Source organism: Tamandua tetradactyla, chromosome 5, assembly GCF_023851605.1.
Source record: "Tamandua tetradactyla isolate mTamTet1 chromosome 5, mTamTet1.pri, whole genome shotgun sequence".
Taxonomy (NCBI): Eukaryota; Metazoa; Chordata; class Mammalia; order Pilosa; family Myrmecophagidae; genus Tamandua; species Tamandua tetradactyla.
In genome coordinates, this window is record NC_135331.1 from 175,556,795 (window position 1) to 175,575,527 (window position 18,733).

General features: G+C 37.0%; 1 protein-coding gene and 1 long non-coding RNA gene across 5 annotated transcripts in view; one reads left to right on the forward strand and one right to left on the reverse strand.

Annotated features, from left to right (window-relative positions):
* DSE (dermatan sulfate epimerase) overlaps positions 1-14,559 on the forward strand; it is a 79,245-nt gene extending 64,686 nt beyond the window's left edge. For all 4 annotated transcript variants that reach the window (XM_077162712.1, XM_077162714.1, XM_077162713.1 and 1 more), the window contains 4 exons: positions 4,378-4,631; positions 8,410-8,649; positions 9,582-9,789; positions 11,845-14,559. In XM_077162712.1, coding sequence (XP_077018827.1) covers positions 4,378-4,631; positions 8,410-8,649; positions 9,582-9,789; positions 11,845-13,603 — 2,461 coding nt within the window. In that variant the 3' untranslated portion in view covers positions 13,604-14,559. The remainder of the gene's footprint in view (positions 1-4,377; positions 4,632-8,409; positions 8,650-9,581; positions 9,790-11,844) is intronic.
* Positions 1-18,733, reverse strand: part of LOC143685101 (uncharacterized) — a 58,383-nt gene that overhangs the window by 17,062 nt on the left and 22,588 nt on the right. The window lies entirely within an intron of this gene.

The window sequence follows — 18,733 nt, forward strand, 5'->3', positions numbered from 1 at the left end:
ATCTTTTCACATATAATTATTTTCTAGGACTATATCTATTAAGTGTCATAATTCGATCATTTTAAATTTCAATGTATACAAGTGAATAGGTGGCAACATTGTTATTAGACTTCTTTTTACTTGTTATATAATCAAGTAAGCTGTCAAATTTCAGTACCAATTTCTTAACATTGCCTACTATTGTACATGTTAATAGATACTTCAGAATGCTTGCATAATAATGAAAACAGTTTTATAACATTGTTATAAAAATTAGAATTAATGAAGCTGCTAAATTTGGGGAAGACTTTTATTCTTCTTTTCTTCCTTTTTACAGTCACAAGTTTGAGTCATGGAAACAGCTCATCAAGACAAATTCTGTGATTTCCCCACTAACATTCCATACCAATCCCAGACAATTAACAAACCTTTTCTGCATTCCACTCATTTTGTTTCCTCTTGTTACATTAATTCACCTTTGAAAATATTCTAAGCAGTAATTTTTTAACTTTTGGGGCTTAGGACCCTTTAAATCTTTAAAATTTAGTGAGGAAATCAAAGAGCTCTATGTGGGCCATATCTATTGGTATTATATTAGCAATTCAAACACTAATTATGAAATATTTACCCATTCATTTAAAAATAATAAAACCCACTTCATGTCAATGTAACGTTTTTAGAAAATGTTTATAACTTTTGAAAGCAAAATATGTTTAAGGAGAAAAATGGCTGGTTTTACATTTTTTGCAAAATTTTCGTGTGTCTGCTTCTGCATACGGTGTGTTGCAATGTGTTGTATTGGTTGAAGTAGGTGAAGAAGATACTGACTGTCTCATACACAGATATGTGATTGAAAATGGAGGGATGTTTTAAGAGCATTTCCGGATAATTATGGATATTCTTCTTGGATACGACATTAAAACTTAACAAAAGGTAATTTCATAAAGGTTAGTTGCAGTGTAGAGTCTGAAACCATAATAACAAGCCTCTTACATTAAAATCTCTTGGTCTGATTTTCACTTAGAATGGATCTTTTATCTGTTTGTGAGATTTTGTAGCCTGTCATTTTGAATATTTGTTCACTGAGTTTTTTCGATCCTCCAAATGTTGGCATTTTTAGTTATACAGTATTAAAAAATCATCCTTCTTAATGTTACCAATCTCATCAGAAAAGTCTTCGAGTATTGGTAAGCTGTTAAACTTACATTTAGTGGATATAGGTTTCCCAAAATTCTTATTTTTTCTTTGAAAGCTCAAATTTTGTCATTGGCTTTAAATGCTGTCAATTTCCCCTGAATTGGCAGGCTTCTTTGTTCATTTCCTAGAAATAATCTCCTAAATACCAAATTCTGAGTAATACAATTTGTCACTTGGTCGTTCTTTCAAATAAAAATGGTATGTCATGAAAAAAGAGGCTAGTTTAGCTCCCAATCTCAAAACAATTGCACAAGTACTTTTCCTCGTGATAGTCATTGTGCTTTAGAATACAGCTAGGACTGTATACATACTTCCCATTTAACACACAGAATATTAAAAAGACCTGTACTCAGTGAGTTGAGATTTTTTTTAATTAATAATTTTTAATGCTTCATCAAGGACATTCTTAAATGAAACTGGTTTTTATTTTTGTCTAGTTTTATGAGTGCAGAATACAAGAATTACCAGTAGTTTGGTGTTTGTACCTGGGTTCTTGCTAAGATGCCAGCATTTTTACCCACTGTTGATTTTGCACCATCAGTGCAAAGGTCAACATGTCATATCTTTACTTGTTTTGAAAATAGTGCTTATTATGGAGCCCCCCAAATAGTCTCAGAAACCTCAAGGTCCATGGACCTTAGCTTTGAAAACAGCTGCTCCAGGGAGATGGTGTAGCTTACAAAAGAGAAATACAGAAAGTTTTCCTAACCACCCTCCTCAGTTGAGTCAATTTCTTAACTGATTTCCAGTAAAATTCACCTCTGTTCCTAGTTTTACATCATGGCTGCTGTCACATCTTGCTGAATGTCAAGGCTGATGGGCTACCCCTTAGAACTCCATCCATTTCTGCTACTACCGGTAGAGTTAAGTGCTTAGCAAGTGACCTTTGCATTTATTCTCAAATCAGGTTATGCCAGTTTCACTAATACCTATAATTACATGATTTAATAATATGTACATAAAGTAATGTGCATCCAAAAAGGAAAAGAGTTAATGTTTCTAAAGCCAACGTAAATGCTTTGGAAAGACTTACTATAAAAAGTTGCTTTCATAGTTTAGTGTGGGTGAGATTTATAACAAGATTAGAAGAAAATTTATAAAATCTTGAAGGATACTACATTCCCTTATTCCAGTATCTTTAATTTCTTCCTGTATTTTAAAGAAATCGGAGTTGGAAATGGTGATGAAAGACAATGAAACTCAAATTAGTAGACGAACACTGAAAGAGAAGGCTTTGGCTCTCCTTCAGAAAATTGGTACATGTGTGTATACACAGATATTTTGAGTTGAAATAGAATTCCTGTTATTTTTTATGATTCTCCACTTAACTACGTTAACCACAGTGAGGAATTTATCTGTAGCCATCCATGAGCTAGGAACCAATTTCTTTTGGTTTTTCTGACAGTAAAATATTCTGTCTTCCCTTCGTTGCACTTTGTCTTTGTATCTGAGGCTAAGTCAAGTTGAATTTGTAAAGGATTTAGATAACCTTTTAGAAAAATAGCTATTACATGTTAGATTTCACAATGATATGGGAATGGATCTGCAGGTACCATAAACATTTTTTTAAAATTGGTGTATCAGTATTTTGATGGATTGGAAACTATTTGAAGCAAGCAAACTGTGTGTTAGGGCTTGGAAATTTGCACCAAAGTTTGCGTTTTAATATTTCCTGAAGGACAAGAGTTATTATAAATACAGAAATAAGCTCATGGGTTAATCAGATGTTGAGTGAGGGTTTGGTAGAGGGTAGCGGTTCGTTGGCATCGGCATTGTACTGGCTGGGTACATATGTTGTCATTTATGGTTGCATTTGTCAGGGTGCAAAGCACAAGACTGGAAACAAATGAATTGGATTCTGTGCCTGGCTGACCAATCACTATGAATCAGTAAAGATTCTGTTCTTACCTCCGTGGCAGCAGTGAGCCTGTATTTTTCATTAAATAGGGCTAAGTTTTGAGGATGGAAGTGAGGAAGGGGAGTGAAATATTGTTGGTTGAGAGGGATGTTAAAATTCTAACAGGAGGACCAGGGAAAACCTCAACCAAGAAACTCACTTCTTTAGCTTTCCCTGAAGGAAGAACACAGTAAAAGCAGTAGTTTCTCAAATTTTAAAGGTTCTTAACCTAGGATCCCCAAACTCCTTGATTTTCACCAACTCTAACTCAAATTTAGCATCCTTTTCAATCCTAAATGTAGATAACCAACTATCGAAGTATTGGCATAACTTTATTATGAATAGACAACACAGGTACAAAGACTAATGAGTGATTGCAAACATCTGAAAGCCTAAACGTACTGTGGACCACCTGCCTTCCCCTCCCATGAGAATGATGCACTCTGCATTTGATTCCCTCTCGTAGTGAGTATTCACATACATCCTGGGCAGATGAGGAGGGTTTTCTGGATAACTCCATGAAATTCTGATTGTGAAAGATCCTTTTTTTAGCTTCCTGTTTAACCCAGCCATACAGTATTAGAATACTTGCAGAATAATGTAGCAAGTCAAGCAAAATTTCACTTACTGGAAAATGACAGTTTTTAACACTTCATAGAAGATCAGCTTTTAGACTTCTCTAAAAGACATTTTAAGGATCTTGAAGGTACTGCAGTTCATCTTACGGGAAGTCTCCATCCGTCTTCCAGTTACCCTCCATCCAGCCTCCCAATCACCCTCCCATCGTGATGTTGACCAAGCTGGCTTGTTCGGGTTGAGTAGTCACGAGCTATAGCCCATGATACCTTCACCTTGTTCCACCTTTGTAAAATAACATGGTATGTGCATGTTTGACTGCTTAGCAAGACAGCCAGAGCATAAAACCGAGAACCTCTTATGCAGGTAAAAAGGGAGAGGTGAGCACCTGTTGAATGGGCATTCCAGAGAATTTTGCCCTGCCACTTACATGCTCTTTGCTTTAGATCCCTGTGGATATATTCTACTGCCTTTCATGAAGAGTAAAAAGTTAAAATTAAAAATTCTCTGTATCTCTATATTGCCATAGCCTGAGAGAGACTAGTACTGACTGCAGTTTTCCCATTAGTCACACTTTATGCTTATGGGTCTAATGTTGTGTTGTTAAACCTCTTAGATTATACCTTCAACAGTGTCTTTCAGTTCTTTAAGCAATAGACACTTTAAAAGTGTGATTGAAATCTGTGAGGCTTTATGCACTCATTTGCACTGTGCATTTTCCTTTACAGGTTGGTGAAAGATGCTCCTTGGGATGAAGTCCCGCTTGCTCACTCGCTGGTTGGTTTTGCCACCGCCTATGACTTTTTGTACAACTACCTGAGCAAGATGCAGCAGGAGAAGTTTCTTGAAGTGATTGCCAATGCCTCAGGATATATGTACGAAACGTCATACAGGAGAGGTTGGGGGTTTCAGTACCTGCACAATCATCAGCCCACCAACTGCATGGCCTTGCTCACGGGAAGCCTGGTGCTGATGAATCAGGGTGAGTGTGGGCACAGTGGAGGGGACCCCTGAGCTGACATCAGCATAGTTGCCATGCTGTGAGCCGTGCAGTGTTTATTAATCTTCTTAGCTACATGTTCAAACTTGGATCCTAACTGAACCCTTGAGATAGAGTAATCACCAGGGCATCTCTTAGCTAATTGAGAGGCTAGTTACATTAGACTGCAGAAGTTTTTTTTTTGTTTTTGTTTTTGATTTTGGTAACATTTGTATAACACAAATATCTCATTTTAACCCACTCCCTAATCAGTGACACTAATTACATTCACAATTTTGTGTGACCATCACTATCATCCATTACCAAAACTTTATCATCACTCATAACAGGAACTCTGTACCCATTAAGCAATAATTCCCCATTCCTCAGCCCCTGGCAATCTGTGATCTATTGTCTGTCTCTCTGAGTTTGCTGATTCTAGGTATTTCACATAAGTGAAATCATATTTGACTATGGCTTCTGATAGCACCAGGCCATATCTTTACAACACAAGGTCAATGGCGAATAGTCATTATTCCAGTGAATTTTGATAGTGAAGACAGCCAGCCTAGATAAATGTAGTTTATAAAAGCAGAGCAGGTGATTTATTATTTGAAACAAATGTTCCGAGGACACAGGTTTATTATAACACCACTGTTCTTTTTTCTCTGAAGACTCAAAACAACCAATATAGATCATTTAGGTCAAGATTGAAAGTGACTTTCGTGGATTGTGCGGCTACCTTGCCGTAATGTATTACGTAATTGCTAATATTTCATTTTCTTTGTTCTTGTGGAGGTCTAAACGACTAGGTAGATTGTATTTAAGAAAAAGCAACCTAAAGGTCACAATTAGTTATTAGAACAGTGACTATTTACTTGGAACTAGCAAATCTAAAAGATTTAACTCAAGTAAAATTAGTAAGCATTTTTTAGATTATTAACAACAGTTTTCCCCAAGTCTTGCTTTCTTTCTTGTCATATCCATCAATTATCACTTTTAATTAGGTCTTAGAGGAAAAAAGAGTGACATTAATTGAGCATGTGACATATCCCTTTTCTGTATTTTATTTAATTCTCATGTCAGTTATGTAAGGTAGCTGAGATTTGGAACCAATTCTTGCCAAACTCAGAAGTCAGTCACTTTCCATATTTTGTTGTCTCTTTTAGAATAGAAATTCAATTTTTAATAATCTTAGAAAAGTATAATTAGGAGGGTAAAATTTCAGTCTAGGTCCCTTTTCCCTTATGCTTAAAAAAAGAGTCAAATGCTAACAAGACCCAATGTTAAAACCTGCCATCAAACCATTTAATATATCCCAAGGTTCATGGAAAGATATCATCATGAAATTGTGGGAGGCATCCTAGAGCAAGCTGGATCTCAGTCTGGGACCTTGGATTTTAATCTAGTGTAGTTCTATTTCCTTAAGTAAATGTTTAGTTCTTTAAGAGCTGAGATAGAGCTTATTTTTTCATTCTTCATGGAAGCTAAAACTCTTCTACATAAGCAGGCACCTAACATACTAATTTAGGTTGGATCAAATATGTAGTTCTCCCAGGTAGGAGTTTTCATATGCGTTTCTTTTCTGGCAGATGTGATGGGTTCCTTAAAGAGTACAGTTTTCTGTGGCTTCTATGTAAGCCATACATATATTTATAAGGAGACTGGATAGCAGGAGAAGAGAAATCTCTGGTCCTGCATTGTCTCATTGAATAACCAGACTGGTGGCCCTGACTTTCATGGCACCTTCACTCTCATTCCAGGCGCTCTCCTTACCAGGCTCTTTCAGTAATTCTGTTTCCCCCCAGCCAGACCATTTAGATATCGACTGAGATAGCTTAGAGTACACCTGTAGCTTCCATTAGACTCACATAAAATGTCAAAAGTTAGAGAATTAGTATTATCTTTCTCTGCTAACCCTGCCTAAGGCTTACTGTACAGGAACTACAAGGATTACATGTAAGGAGTTTGTGAATCAGTTGAGAAGGAGAGGCATGAATTGTTAAATTATATTAGTACCAGAGAATGAAACGAGAGGCATCGTGAACAGTTTTAACAGTTAAATTACAAGTGAGTGTATTAAGTTTGAATTCAAGAGAACTCTGTACTTATAGGTGAATTTGGGCAGGGTATGGAACTTTGAAGGATGGGCAAGATTTGCATAAACCAATAATAAAGAACATTCCAGGAAAGGTGTTTAGATGGTGGAAAAACACAGGACATAACCCTCGTATTGACAGAGGATTTGCAATTTGAAAAGCATGTTGGTAAACATTGCCTCATACCTCCTGAGCAGGTTGTTTGTTGTAAAGGAGAAATAAGGAAAACCAGGTCATGTGATATCCAGGAAACCTTTGAGTAGCCAGCCTGATTTTAAGCATCATTGATATTGGCATCTGCTTGGATATGGAGAACACATGAGAGAAAAAAAAGTTTAAGATGATTGGAATTCTAAACCTGAATCATTAGAGAAAAGAAATTGAAAACTAGCCAGAAGACTGGTTTGTCAGGTGCGGAGCTGGGGGACAAAGGAATCAGGGGACAATTAACAGTCACTTCTGGCAGCTGAGCCAGAAGGTGGAGCAGGGTCTGAGCCTTGGACCTTGGATTTAGACCTGAAGTGGGTGGTCCCTGGGTCCCTGGAAGCCCCCTGAGCACTGAGTAGGCTTTGGTGGAGTGTTCAGTGCTGCTGATGACACGCCTGTCTGTGGGAATGAGGCAGGATCCATCCATGTTTGGAGGCAATGAGCTTAATTTTACCCCCAGGGGCTGTGGGTTTAAAAACAAACTTTATCCAAAGAGGTAGGTCCAGGTAAAAGTTCTGTTCATTTTTAGTTAAATATCAGCGATCTTGGACAACATTTCTGATCCCTGGATTTCTTGTCTGTAACATTGGGGCAATAATGCATAACTGGGTTGTTAAAAGGATTAAGAGTGTTCAGTGCTGAGTAAATCATAAATGATTCAGAAATGCAAGTTGTTATTGTTTCCTAAAACTCTGGTCTCATGAGAATTATAGAAAGCTAGCATTTCTAAGTCAAAATGACTTTATAAAAGGTTTTAGACTTTTAATTTTCCATCGGGGAGACTGAAAAATGTGACTGGTTTGAAGAACTACGTGGACACAATCTTGCAGTGCATGGGTGGCAGATTCAGGACTTCCAGCTGATTTTTTTCTTGCTTGATTCTTCCCGTTTTTGTGGTCTCTGCTGTGCTGCCTTCTCAGATCCCGTGGAATCTAAAAGCATGTAAAGGACAATAGGTTGTCTTCTAAGAACAGTACAAATCACAGGCTGTCCATTCAGCTATAATAAGTCTGTATTTGAAGCTTATTACAAATCCTATAAAATAATGGTGGAAGTTAGATAAAGTGATAAACTTAAAGAATATCATCAACTAGTGTTTTTTTAGAAAAATTGAATAAAAGTCCCAGTACGCCAATGATTTCTTGCAGATATAAAATGATGTGCTGTTTGTGATCTTAGTTGAGATGTGGTTTCCATGAAATAAAATCAGAAAATGACTGATACTCATTTAAAAGTTTTACTCCACTTAATTAATAGATGCTCTGCCTTCAAGAACTTCTTAACTGGCATTATGCACCCATCGCAAACCTGGATTAGCAGGATGGTATTTGCAGCGGTGACAAGTGAGGGTTTAGCAAAATTGTAATTTGTTATAAAAACTAGTCCGATAACTCCGAGGGTTTTATTTGGCCATGTTTTTGTCTTTGCTGTGCTGAGGTCTTCAGTCATCGTTTCCCTGTGTTTCCATCTTCCAGGGTATCTCCAGGAGGCCTACTTGTGGACCAAACAGGTTCTGAGTATCATGGAGAAGTCTCTGGTCCTGCTCCGAGAGGTGACTGACGGCTCCCTCTATGAAGGAGTCGCATACGGCAGCTATACCACTAGATCACTCTTCCAATATATGTTTCTCGTCCAGAGGCACTTCGATATCAACCACTTCGGTCATCCGTGGCTTAAACAACACTTTGCATTTATGTATAGAACCATCCTGCCAGGTATAGTATAAGTCAGATGTGGGAAAACATGAAACCATTGAAATTCCTTCTGATTGTGAAAATGGACTAGGAAAAGAAGTGAGGTCTCTGGGTTTTGAATGACATTGAGATTAAAGGAATTAAACAAAATTGGAAGAAGAATTGAATTCAAGAGCTGCATACAGGCAGAACCTTTGTGGAACCTAAGATAAGAATTTTTACTTCAGGTATTGTAAAATGGTATTGTAAAGCATAGAGGACAAATATAATTTCTAGCCCCTATAGTACTTGTATTTTTGTGTACATGTAAACTTGGGTACATATACGAACTTATTTTCATGATGCTAAACAAAATATAAACATTTATGATTACATGGCAGTATTCTTTCATGTGTGATCCCCAATCAATTCTATTTTCTTTATTTCTTGGTTTTTTATTTTTTCTTCCAAATGGTATATACATAATTCAGAAAGAAAGATTACTCTTGCCTATTTAAATCGGGACCTGTTTAAATTGGAACTTTTCTTTATTTGGTTGAAATTATATAATGTTTAGTTTTCTAGCATGCATTCCAGGTTCATGAACTCATAATGCAAAAGAGGATAGCTCATGTAAATATGTAAATATTCTGTAGGTAAATAGCATGGGCATTGGCAAATGAGCAATGTGGGCAATATACATGAGCAGTTCAGAGGTGCGACACTTTCCTTACCAATGACAGGCCCCCACATATCAGTACAAGCTTGCATGTAAGACTTGTGGAAGACCTTCAGAGCAATTCTGATTAATTAGTCCGAGGTAGAACATGTGCATTGTGGTTTTATTTATTTTTAGCTAAAACACATAATAGATTGTAATTTGCAGCAAATTTTTAAAAATCATTGCTTAAGCATTTGTAGGAGTATTGCAGTTTAAACTTCTCTTAGTTCTTTCATATGTTCCCCCCCCACAGGGTTTCAAAGAACAGTGGCTATTGCAGACTCAAATTACAACTGGTTTTATGGTCCAGAAAGCCAATTAGTGTTCCTGGATAAATTTGTCATGCGTAACGGCAGTGGTAACTGGCTGGCTGACCGAATCAGGAGGAACCGCGTGATGGAAGGCCCAGGGACACCATCCAAAGGGCAGCGCTGGTGCACCCTTCACACGGAATTTCTCTGGTAAGACACATTGGGCTAGCTTTCAACGTAGTGGTCCCGAGGGCTGGCTGTTCATGCCATGTGCTAGTTTTTTGGCATTTAAAAAGAACTGATCTAAAACGATCTTCTCCCCCTTCCCCATGCCATCTAAGGACACGCAGCTTGAATTCAATTCATGGCACAGTATGTGAAACTTGGTTAGAGATATTTCCTTATACTTAAGATCTAATTACTCTTTGTAGTTTCTGTTCTCTTGTGTTAGCGATTTCTAGGCTCACACTGTGATAAGCTTGTTTTGACTTACATCCTTTTTGAAATCGTATAAAGAGAAAACCACAAAAGTTAGAGTGGCTTACTCTGAATAGTAAAATGCTTCGTTTTGATAAATGGAGCCTTATAATCTCCCAATGTGAGCTGTTAATAACTTTTCAAAAGTGTTTGAAAGTGTTTGACAACCTACGGCAGCTTCACTTTGATAATAAAAGAACTGTGTAATTTCTTTTTGCCTTAATCTCTTAAGCCCAGAACGAGAAGCATGGGTCTCCTTTTTAAGTACTGCCAAATATATTGTTGGCATCAAATAAATTAAAATCAGAATTATAGGGAACTGGTTAATCATTAATCCTTGATGTCTTTTCAAGCTATTGGAATTTTCATTCAACTCCAAAATAAGCTTTCTATGGTTTGACTCCCTTTTTCAAAATTTAAACAATTCAGTAGAGAAAACAATGCTATTAAAGTGGTGACCATCTATAATTTAACCAACATTTCTGAACTATTTTCAGAGATGAACTAGATGTATTAATATGCATCCATTCCCAAGTTCTTTTGGAGATGTGAAATAATTACTTAATAGTACTCAGTTTACCCACAAATAAGAACCAAGAGTTCTATAGCACTGACTCTGGGAATCAGATTAGTGTTAATTCTGACTTGGTTCATTGTCTTCCTTAACAAGAATATATAAACTAACCAAAAACTGAGGGAAAGATGGCCAATCAGTTTATATCTGGATTTTAAAAAATCATATGAAATAAATCAACATTATGCTAGACAAAAGTTGAAAAACAATTTCTGATATCCTGAAACTAAAACTAGTACAATAGATGAAATGGTCAAAATCAAACACCCATAAAATTAACTCTACTATGCTCAGTTGGTTTTCTTTAGTAAAAAAGTATTTAAGAGATAATAATGCCTTTATCTGCCTTTCTTCCCCTGAGCATCAAATCATATGAATCGGTCAAGTCATCAAAAACAAATAATCATCTCTATTATTAATTTTGGAGAATTTATGATTCAATGTGTTCAGTGTTCTGATTTAGTATATTCTTAATCACTGAAAAAGTAATGTTCATTATTATATCACTTGGATAATAAGCCAGTTATTGTCCAAGGAGGAATGGCATCATTTACAAACTGAAGAAAAAAACAAAGCCTTTGATCTAGCTAGGCAGTGGTCATAGCTCCTGTATTTGATGCTTTCCTGGAATTCTGCCCTTTTACAGTCTTAGATGTGGTATTGGCAGTAAATTTGATCTAATATGTTAAGTTACACTCCATTTTTATTAATTTTTAGAGGAAAAATATATTCTACCAAAATTTCAATAATTAGTTAAGGCAGAACAACACTTCATTACAACTCAAGACCCATTAATGTCTGGGTCTTAACCTAGGGTTTCCCTAAAATAAGAGCTGCTCAAGTAGAAATTTGGATGAAGTGCTTACATCTATGAGTCCTAGTAGTTTTTGGTGTCAGCTCTGAAATTGTAAAGTAAAGACTAGACCTTCTTTACTTGCAGTAAAAACAGCAGAAACAATTTCATGCTCATATTCAAGGCTCACAAGTCATAAAGGTATACTCCTTTCCCGTGCATCAAGTATTTCCCCCTAAGCATATTAATTACATGTGGGTGTTTTTAGAACTGTCCCTAATACAGTCCACACTGCCAGTACTCTGGGGAGCATTCGTATGTAGTTTTGTCCATCCGTATTACCATGTGGCGTCATAGTTCTGATTTGTTATTTTTACTTCCGTCAGAGAACCATTTAACATTTAAAAATTAATTTATTCAGGTATGATGCCAGCTTGCAATCTGTTCCTCCTCCAGATTTTGGCACCCCTACATTGCATTATTTTGAAGACTGGGGTGTTGTGACTTATGGAAGTGCACTACCTGCAGAGATCAATAGATCTTTCCTTTCCTTCAAGTCAGGAAAACTTGGGGGACGTGCAATATATGACATTGTCCACAGAAACAAATACAAAGACTGGATCAAAGGCTGGAGAAACTTTAATGCAGGGCATGAACATCCTGACCAAAACTCCTTTACCTTTGCCCCCAATGGTGTGCCTTTCATTACTGAGGCTCTCTATGGGCCCAAGTACACCTTCTTCAACAACGTTTTGATGTTTTCCCCGGCTGTGTCGAAAAGCTGCTTTTCTCCCTGGGAGGGTCAGGTCACAGAAGACTGCTCATCAAAATGGTCTAAATACAAGCATGACCTGGCAGCTAGCTGTCAAGGCAGAGTGGTTGCAGCACTGGAGAAAAATGGGGTGGTTTTCATCCGAGGAGAAGGTGTAGGAGCTTATAACCCCCAGCTCAATCTCAAGAACGTTCAGAGGAATCTGATCCTCCTGCACCCCCAGCTTCTTCTGCTTGTGGACCAAATACATGTGGGAGAGGAGAGCCCCTTGGAGACAGCAGCAAGCTTCTTCCACAATGTGGATGTTCCTTTTGAGGAGACAGTGGTAGATGGGGTCCATGGAGCTTTCATCAGGCAGCGAGATGGTCTCTATAAAATGTACTGGATGGATGATACTGGCTACAGTGAGAAAGCAACCTTCGCTTCAGTGACATACCCTCGGGGCTATCCCTACAATGGGACAAACTATGTAAATGTCACCATGCACCTCCGAAGTCCCATCACCAGGGCAGCTTACCTTTTCATAGGGCCATCTGTAGATGTTCAGAGCTTCAGTATCCATGGAGACTCTCAGCAGTTGGATGTGTTCATAGCCACCAGTGAACATGCCTATGCAACCTACCTTTGGACAGCTGAGTCCCCGGGAGAGTCTGCCTTTGCACAGGTCATTGCAGATCGTCAGAAAATTCTGTTTGACTGGAATTCGGCTATCAAGAGCACCACTGTCCCTGAGGTGAAGGATTATGCTGCAATTGTGGAACAGAACCTGCAGCGTTTTAAGCCAGTGTTCCAGCTGCTGGAGAAGCAGATCTTGTCCCGAGTCCGAAACACAGCTAGCTTTAGGAAGACCGCTGAGCGGCTGCTGAGATTTTCAGATAAGAGACAGACTGAGGAGGCCATCGACAGGATTTTTGCCATATCCCAGCAACAGCAGCAGCAGCAAAGCAAGTCAAAGAAGAACCGGAGGGCAGGCAAGCGATATAAATTTATGGATGCTGTCCCTGATATTTTTGCACAGATTGAAGTCAATGAGAAGAAGATTCGGCAGAAAGCTCAGATTTTGGCACAGAAAGAACTGCCCATAGATGAAGATGAGGAAATGAAAGACCTTTTAGATTTTGCAGATGTAACATATGAGAAGCACAAAAACAGTGGCTTGATGCAAGGCCAGTTTAGACAGGCACAGATGGTAACTGCTCATGGCAGAGCCCCCTCACTGTCTGCTTCGTATACCAGACTGTTCCTGATTCTGAACATTGCTATTTTCTTTGTCATGTTGGCAATGCAATTGACTTATTTCCAGAGGGCTCAGAGCTTACATGGCCAAAGATGTCTTTACGCAGTCCTTCTAATAGATAGCTGTATTTTATTGTGGTTGTATTCTTCTTGTTCTCAGTCTCAGTGTTAACACTCATGCTCTACGTGGCTTAGCATTTTGTGATCCCAAGAATCGATGCAAAAAAAAATTTTTTTTTTCATTGCCCTCGTTTGTTGGTGGATTTTTTTTTCTCAGAATTTCATTTTAACAAATTAAGGGGAAGATATTTTTAGACAAGGAAGTAGGGACATGGTGAAGTCATATTTGGAACAGGCAAAGAATTTATCAAAAGATTAAGAGCAGTTCATTGGGTTGTTGCATGGTTGTTGCAAAACATGAAGTGTTTTGTTTTGCAAATTTAGCAGTCCATGTAATACTACTCTTAGAAGAAACAAAAAATGTGGCATTAAATAATGTTTTTTTTTCTTAAGAGAAAAAATGATTTACATGAATTGGGTTAGATTAATATTAAATTAATGCTGTTTAGCAATTTCCAGATACTATTTTATGAAGAAGACTGAAGCACATGATCTGAGAAATACAATTGTTTTTTAATGGCATAGTCATGTTGAAAGGTGTAACCTAGTTATGGTGGAATCAGCTTCCTTGGAGAAGTAGTACTTTAGCTCAAGGGAATAGCAGGGTTAGCTTATTGACTTGCTATCCAGATAACATTATAAAAATGATGGCAAAAGACCTTTAAAAATTTAAAATGTATTTCCGACAGAAAACGTTTATCCTAGGAATAAATATTTCATTTTTGATGGCAGTTTCAACACACCTGTGACTGATTGCTTTTATCCATTCATTGGTTGTTCAATAAGTAAAACAATTGCAGATAACTTAATTGTATTTCTTTACATGGAAAACTGTTGTAAACCCATCGACTAAATTATTTACAATGAAATATTTTGTATCTTGAAGGTGAGTTTCAATACCAAAGAAGATGAGGAAGTTAAAGTTTGGATATAATTTTTATGTTTTTTAATAAAAAAAAACTTTCTTCAAGTTTATTTTGCTAAATAAACTGATCCTACTTGTGCTTTTTCTAGAGTGTCTTTCTCCTTTGTTGCATTACATTCAAAATGTATGTAACTTTTTCCGAACCCTTTGTAGAGAAGTTTATTTGGATAGGTACTAATCAAATTTATAAAATAGTGTTTGAATCAAAGCAACTAATTTCCCTGCTTATTTTGCCTTTTTCTTGTTTAAACATATTTTAGACATTTTAAACCAAAACAGACTTCTGATATTTATGTAAGACCAAACATTTCCATAGTTATTTTCAATCAAGTCCTCAGGAGGTAACAGCAGATTCCGCGGTTTATTTTTCAGCATGTAAGAAACTATATACTTAAAAGAAACTAAAGAGTAAATAATCTTACATTGGGCATATTTGAATCTTTTATATGTTTCTCCCTTGAAAAGGGAAAATATATTCCGCTCAAGTTTTGAAAGGACGGATAGAGTCACTATAGGTCGAAAGTAATAATGGAGATTTTTTTTTTCCTTGTCTTTTTTGTTCATGGAAATAGCATATATAGCAAAAACCACGAACACGAAGAAGCTGTTATGGATGCTTTTGCAGTTGTAATTTTGAACCTTCAACCTAAGTTTGACTCTTACTGTGCTTCACTCATTATAGTTGGAATCTAGAAAATGACTTCTGAGGGAGTATTTTTTTCTTCTTTCATGTAAAAAAATCTCTAGGGAGGATGTCATTACACACTGTTTAAAAGAATAATGTTTTCAAAAGGATAATGCTTCCGTTTGTCCTGCATGGATGCTCTTAGTGGGTTTAAATTTGCTTTATGTGACAGATTCTCCATTTACTTAACCTCATTCGACATTCCTCTCTCCTATTTTTTCTCATTCAAAAGGTTGAATTGTCTGAAATGATCAAAGGACATTTTGAAAAAAAAGAAAGTTACTCTTTGAGGCTACTAGGCAAACCTAATCTCAGATTCAAAACTTTCTAACAGAGATGAAAAGTGAGTGAGTGCCAAATCCAGCATTCCTTTTGTTTTCATTAGGTTAGGGCAAAGCAGTTTATTAGGCAGCATGGCTTAGTCTAGTCTAACACATCTGCTCATTTTTAAAGGAATTAAATATAAGGTAATCACGTATCTTTAAAAAAAATATGAATTACAATTACATGTGTGTTTTTTCCCTTCTCATGGACTTGGTATTCTATGGCACTTAAGAAATTTCTGCAAAAAATATATATTTATATATTTAAATGAAGAATAAAAATAAAACAAAAATAAGAAGTAAACGAATATCTGCAGGCACTGCTTTCAGTGATTCCTGCCAAAAAACTGCTGAAACAAAAACAAATCACAGCTCTTCATAATGAGACATGTTTTTTATCAGCGCATATGTGAGGAAAACTAAGGACCTCTTTGTATCTTCAAGATAGCCAAGCAATGTAAAATCTCCCTTGAAACTCAGTAATCAATGATAGAATCTATCATAGTGCTACTCGCTATGAAAGGAGTGTTTCAAGTTTAGGGGATTGGCAGGACTTTTGGCCCTAAATTTAAAGAAGATTTGAAAATCATTAGCACACAGAACCTCTCCGCAGTTAGACGTAGTGGAAGTGGCAGATTTGCTTGTTTGTGACTAATTAGTTTAGAAACAGCCATGAGGCTGAGAGAACATTCTTTTGAGAACATTGTTATAATTGTTAAATAGACTGAACTCATAGATCCTGTTCTGGGACTGTTTTAATAACTAAGATGTATCACCTAGAATATTGAATTAATTCTTCCACAAATGTTTGAGTTGTAATTTTTAAGAAGTAGCTAATATTCTAAGGTTATTAGGAAACATTTTGACAGAATGTTATGAACACTTGGTGTGTGTGTTTTGTTTTGTTTTTTTTTTTAACATGGGCAGGCACCGGGAATCGAACCCAGGTCTCCGTATACTTTTGCAAATTGTTTTTGTTTTTGTTTTTGTTTTCTTCTGCATAGGCAGGCACTGGGAAATGAACCCAGGTCTCCCGCATGGCAGGCGAGAATTCTGCCACTAAATCATCGTGGCCCACCCCTTGATATGTTTTTAAAAAGAAAAATGTACAAATGACTTAACTTTGTTTTTCAAAAATTCTTGAAGTTCATACACCACTCACAGAGGAATCTGAAATTTCTCCCAGTTTTTGAGAGAAAGCAGGTTATGAAATGTTTTATTTGTGATATATAACTTGAAGTGTAGTGCTAGAAAAGGGAGTTGGGGAGATGTAATTACCTCCTAAATCTGCAGGTGAGGAAACTGAAACTCAAGTGGTGAAGGGGGCTATCTCCTCTCTTTAGACCCTGCCCTAGGCGTATTCCTGTGCTTGTTTTGTTTCTGTTGTCAAACCCCATTGGTGTGAGTCTCTCCTGTTTGGTTCTTTATTGAGAAGAGGTCAGTTTCTGCAGTTTATTTAACTTAATGACATGTTTTTTTTTCAGCAGTGTTTTGGCTATTTGTTTTATGCTATATAATGTCATTGAGGCACTTGTGCACTTTCAAGAAATGACCAAGAGAAATCATGCATTTATTCCATTGCGTGCTCTAACAATATTTAATTTTTGGTCATATGTTTCTATAGGTTCAAACTCTGTGAGACCTGTAGCCACCGTGTCAGGAGTAAAAATGAATGAAGTTGTAATATGTCTTTCTTATATATTCTTTTTCTTGGGTATAAAGTTTCACCCTTTTTGTTTTTAATTTTTATAAACATATATGATTAGAAAAGTAAAATAGTACCAGATTTATATTTAAAAACATCTCCTGCCCCTTCCCCTCTCTTCCCACTCTTGAGTTATGCTTCCCAGAGAAGCCAATTTTTATTATCTTAGCTGTTGCGTCTACTATTTTCTTGTTTATGATTAGGTCTAAAACTTCCTAGCAGTAAAAAGGAAGATTTAGCTCACATTATCCATTCCCTCCCCTCTCCTTACACTCTTTGCTTTTCCCCCAACCTCCTAACCGAGCTGTCATAATTTTTGGTTAAGTCAATATTCAGTGTTTTTATGTTATGACTATGTAAATATGACTCATAGCTTAGTCATGTGGAGCAGTATCATATTTCTTTTCTTATACAATTTTGGTTTTCCCAGAATTAATCATTATTTCACTTTTTCATTTTCTTCGTTTTGAAGCAGTCTCCTCATTTTATCCCTAACCTTTCCAACCAAAGTGTGACTCTCCAAGTCTCCATTTAACCACATCTTTTAATTCCTTTTGTTTTTCGAACCAGCCCTTGGCAGAGCCCTGCTTTTCTCTGGCTCTAATCTGAGCCACTGCATATTGCTTGTCCTCAAATCTCCTTTCTAATCATTCTGGGGATCCTCTATACCTTGTTCTGTGTACATCTTCTGTTTCCCGAATCTCATGTTTTCCTTTTCCTTGGTTTACACATCATATTGGTGGAGCATATGTTCCTGAAGATTCCTGAGAAAGGAATATGTAATTTTCCTTTCTCCCCACAATAATGGGGAGTAATTATTTTTCTGTCTAAAATGTCTGGAAGAACTGTTCTTTCCTTCACTTGATTCATCACTTAGCCAGCACTTCTAGGTTGGAAATTATTTTTCCTTAGGATTATGAAGGCAAGACTCCCTGGTTATCTGTCTTCTGGTGTTGTTATTGAGAAATCTGTTAAAGGGTCTTTTTTTTTTTTGGACAGAGCAGTTTACCCAGAGAAACCCCCAGGCTCCTCCCTGGTTGGTTCAATGAGGGATGCTGGGGCAGGGGGTTCTTAAAAGGCCTAACAGCTTGTGTTCTCAAAGTCAAAGAAAGGGGACTGGCTGTCTCACTTTTAAGTAGGTAGAAACTTACCTGTGATTAAGTACAGTGCCTGCACTTTCAGTTAACTGGTGTCTTTACATCCAGAAACCTTCTGCTCAATCACTCCATGATGTCAAAGCCTCATCCTTTGCTGGGGTCCAGTTGTATTTTGCTCTGTGGTGGCTCTGTTTTCAGCCTCATGTGCTTCTTACTTGTAGAGGTACCTGCTGCTGATTCCTGAGCCTCCCTGCAGTTCTGCTGATTGAGCGGATTTGTTTCTCCTAACTCTGACTCACCCTGTTGTAGTTTGCTAGCTGTTGTAATGCCATATATCAGAAACAGAATGGCTTTTAAAAAGGGGAATTTAATAAGTTGGGGGAAAAGCAAAGAGTGTAAGGAGAGGGGAGGGAATGGATAATGTGAGCTAAATCTTCCTTTTTACTG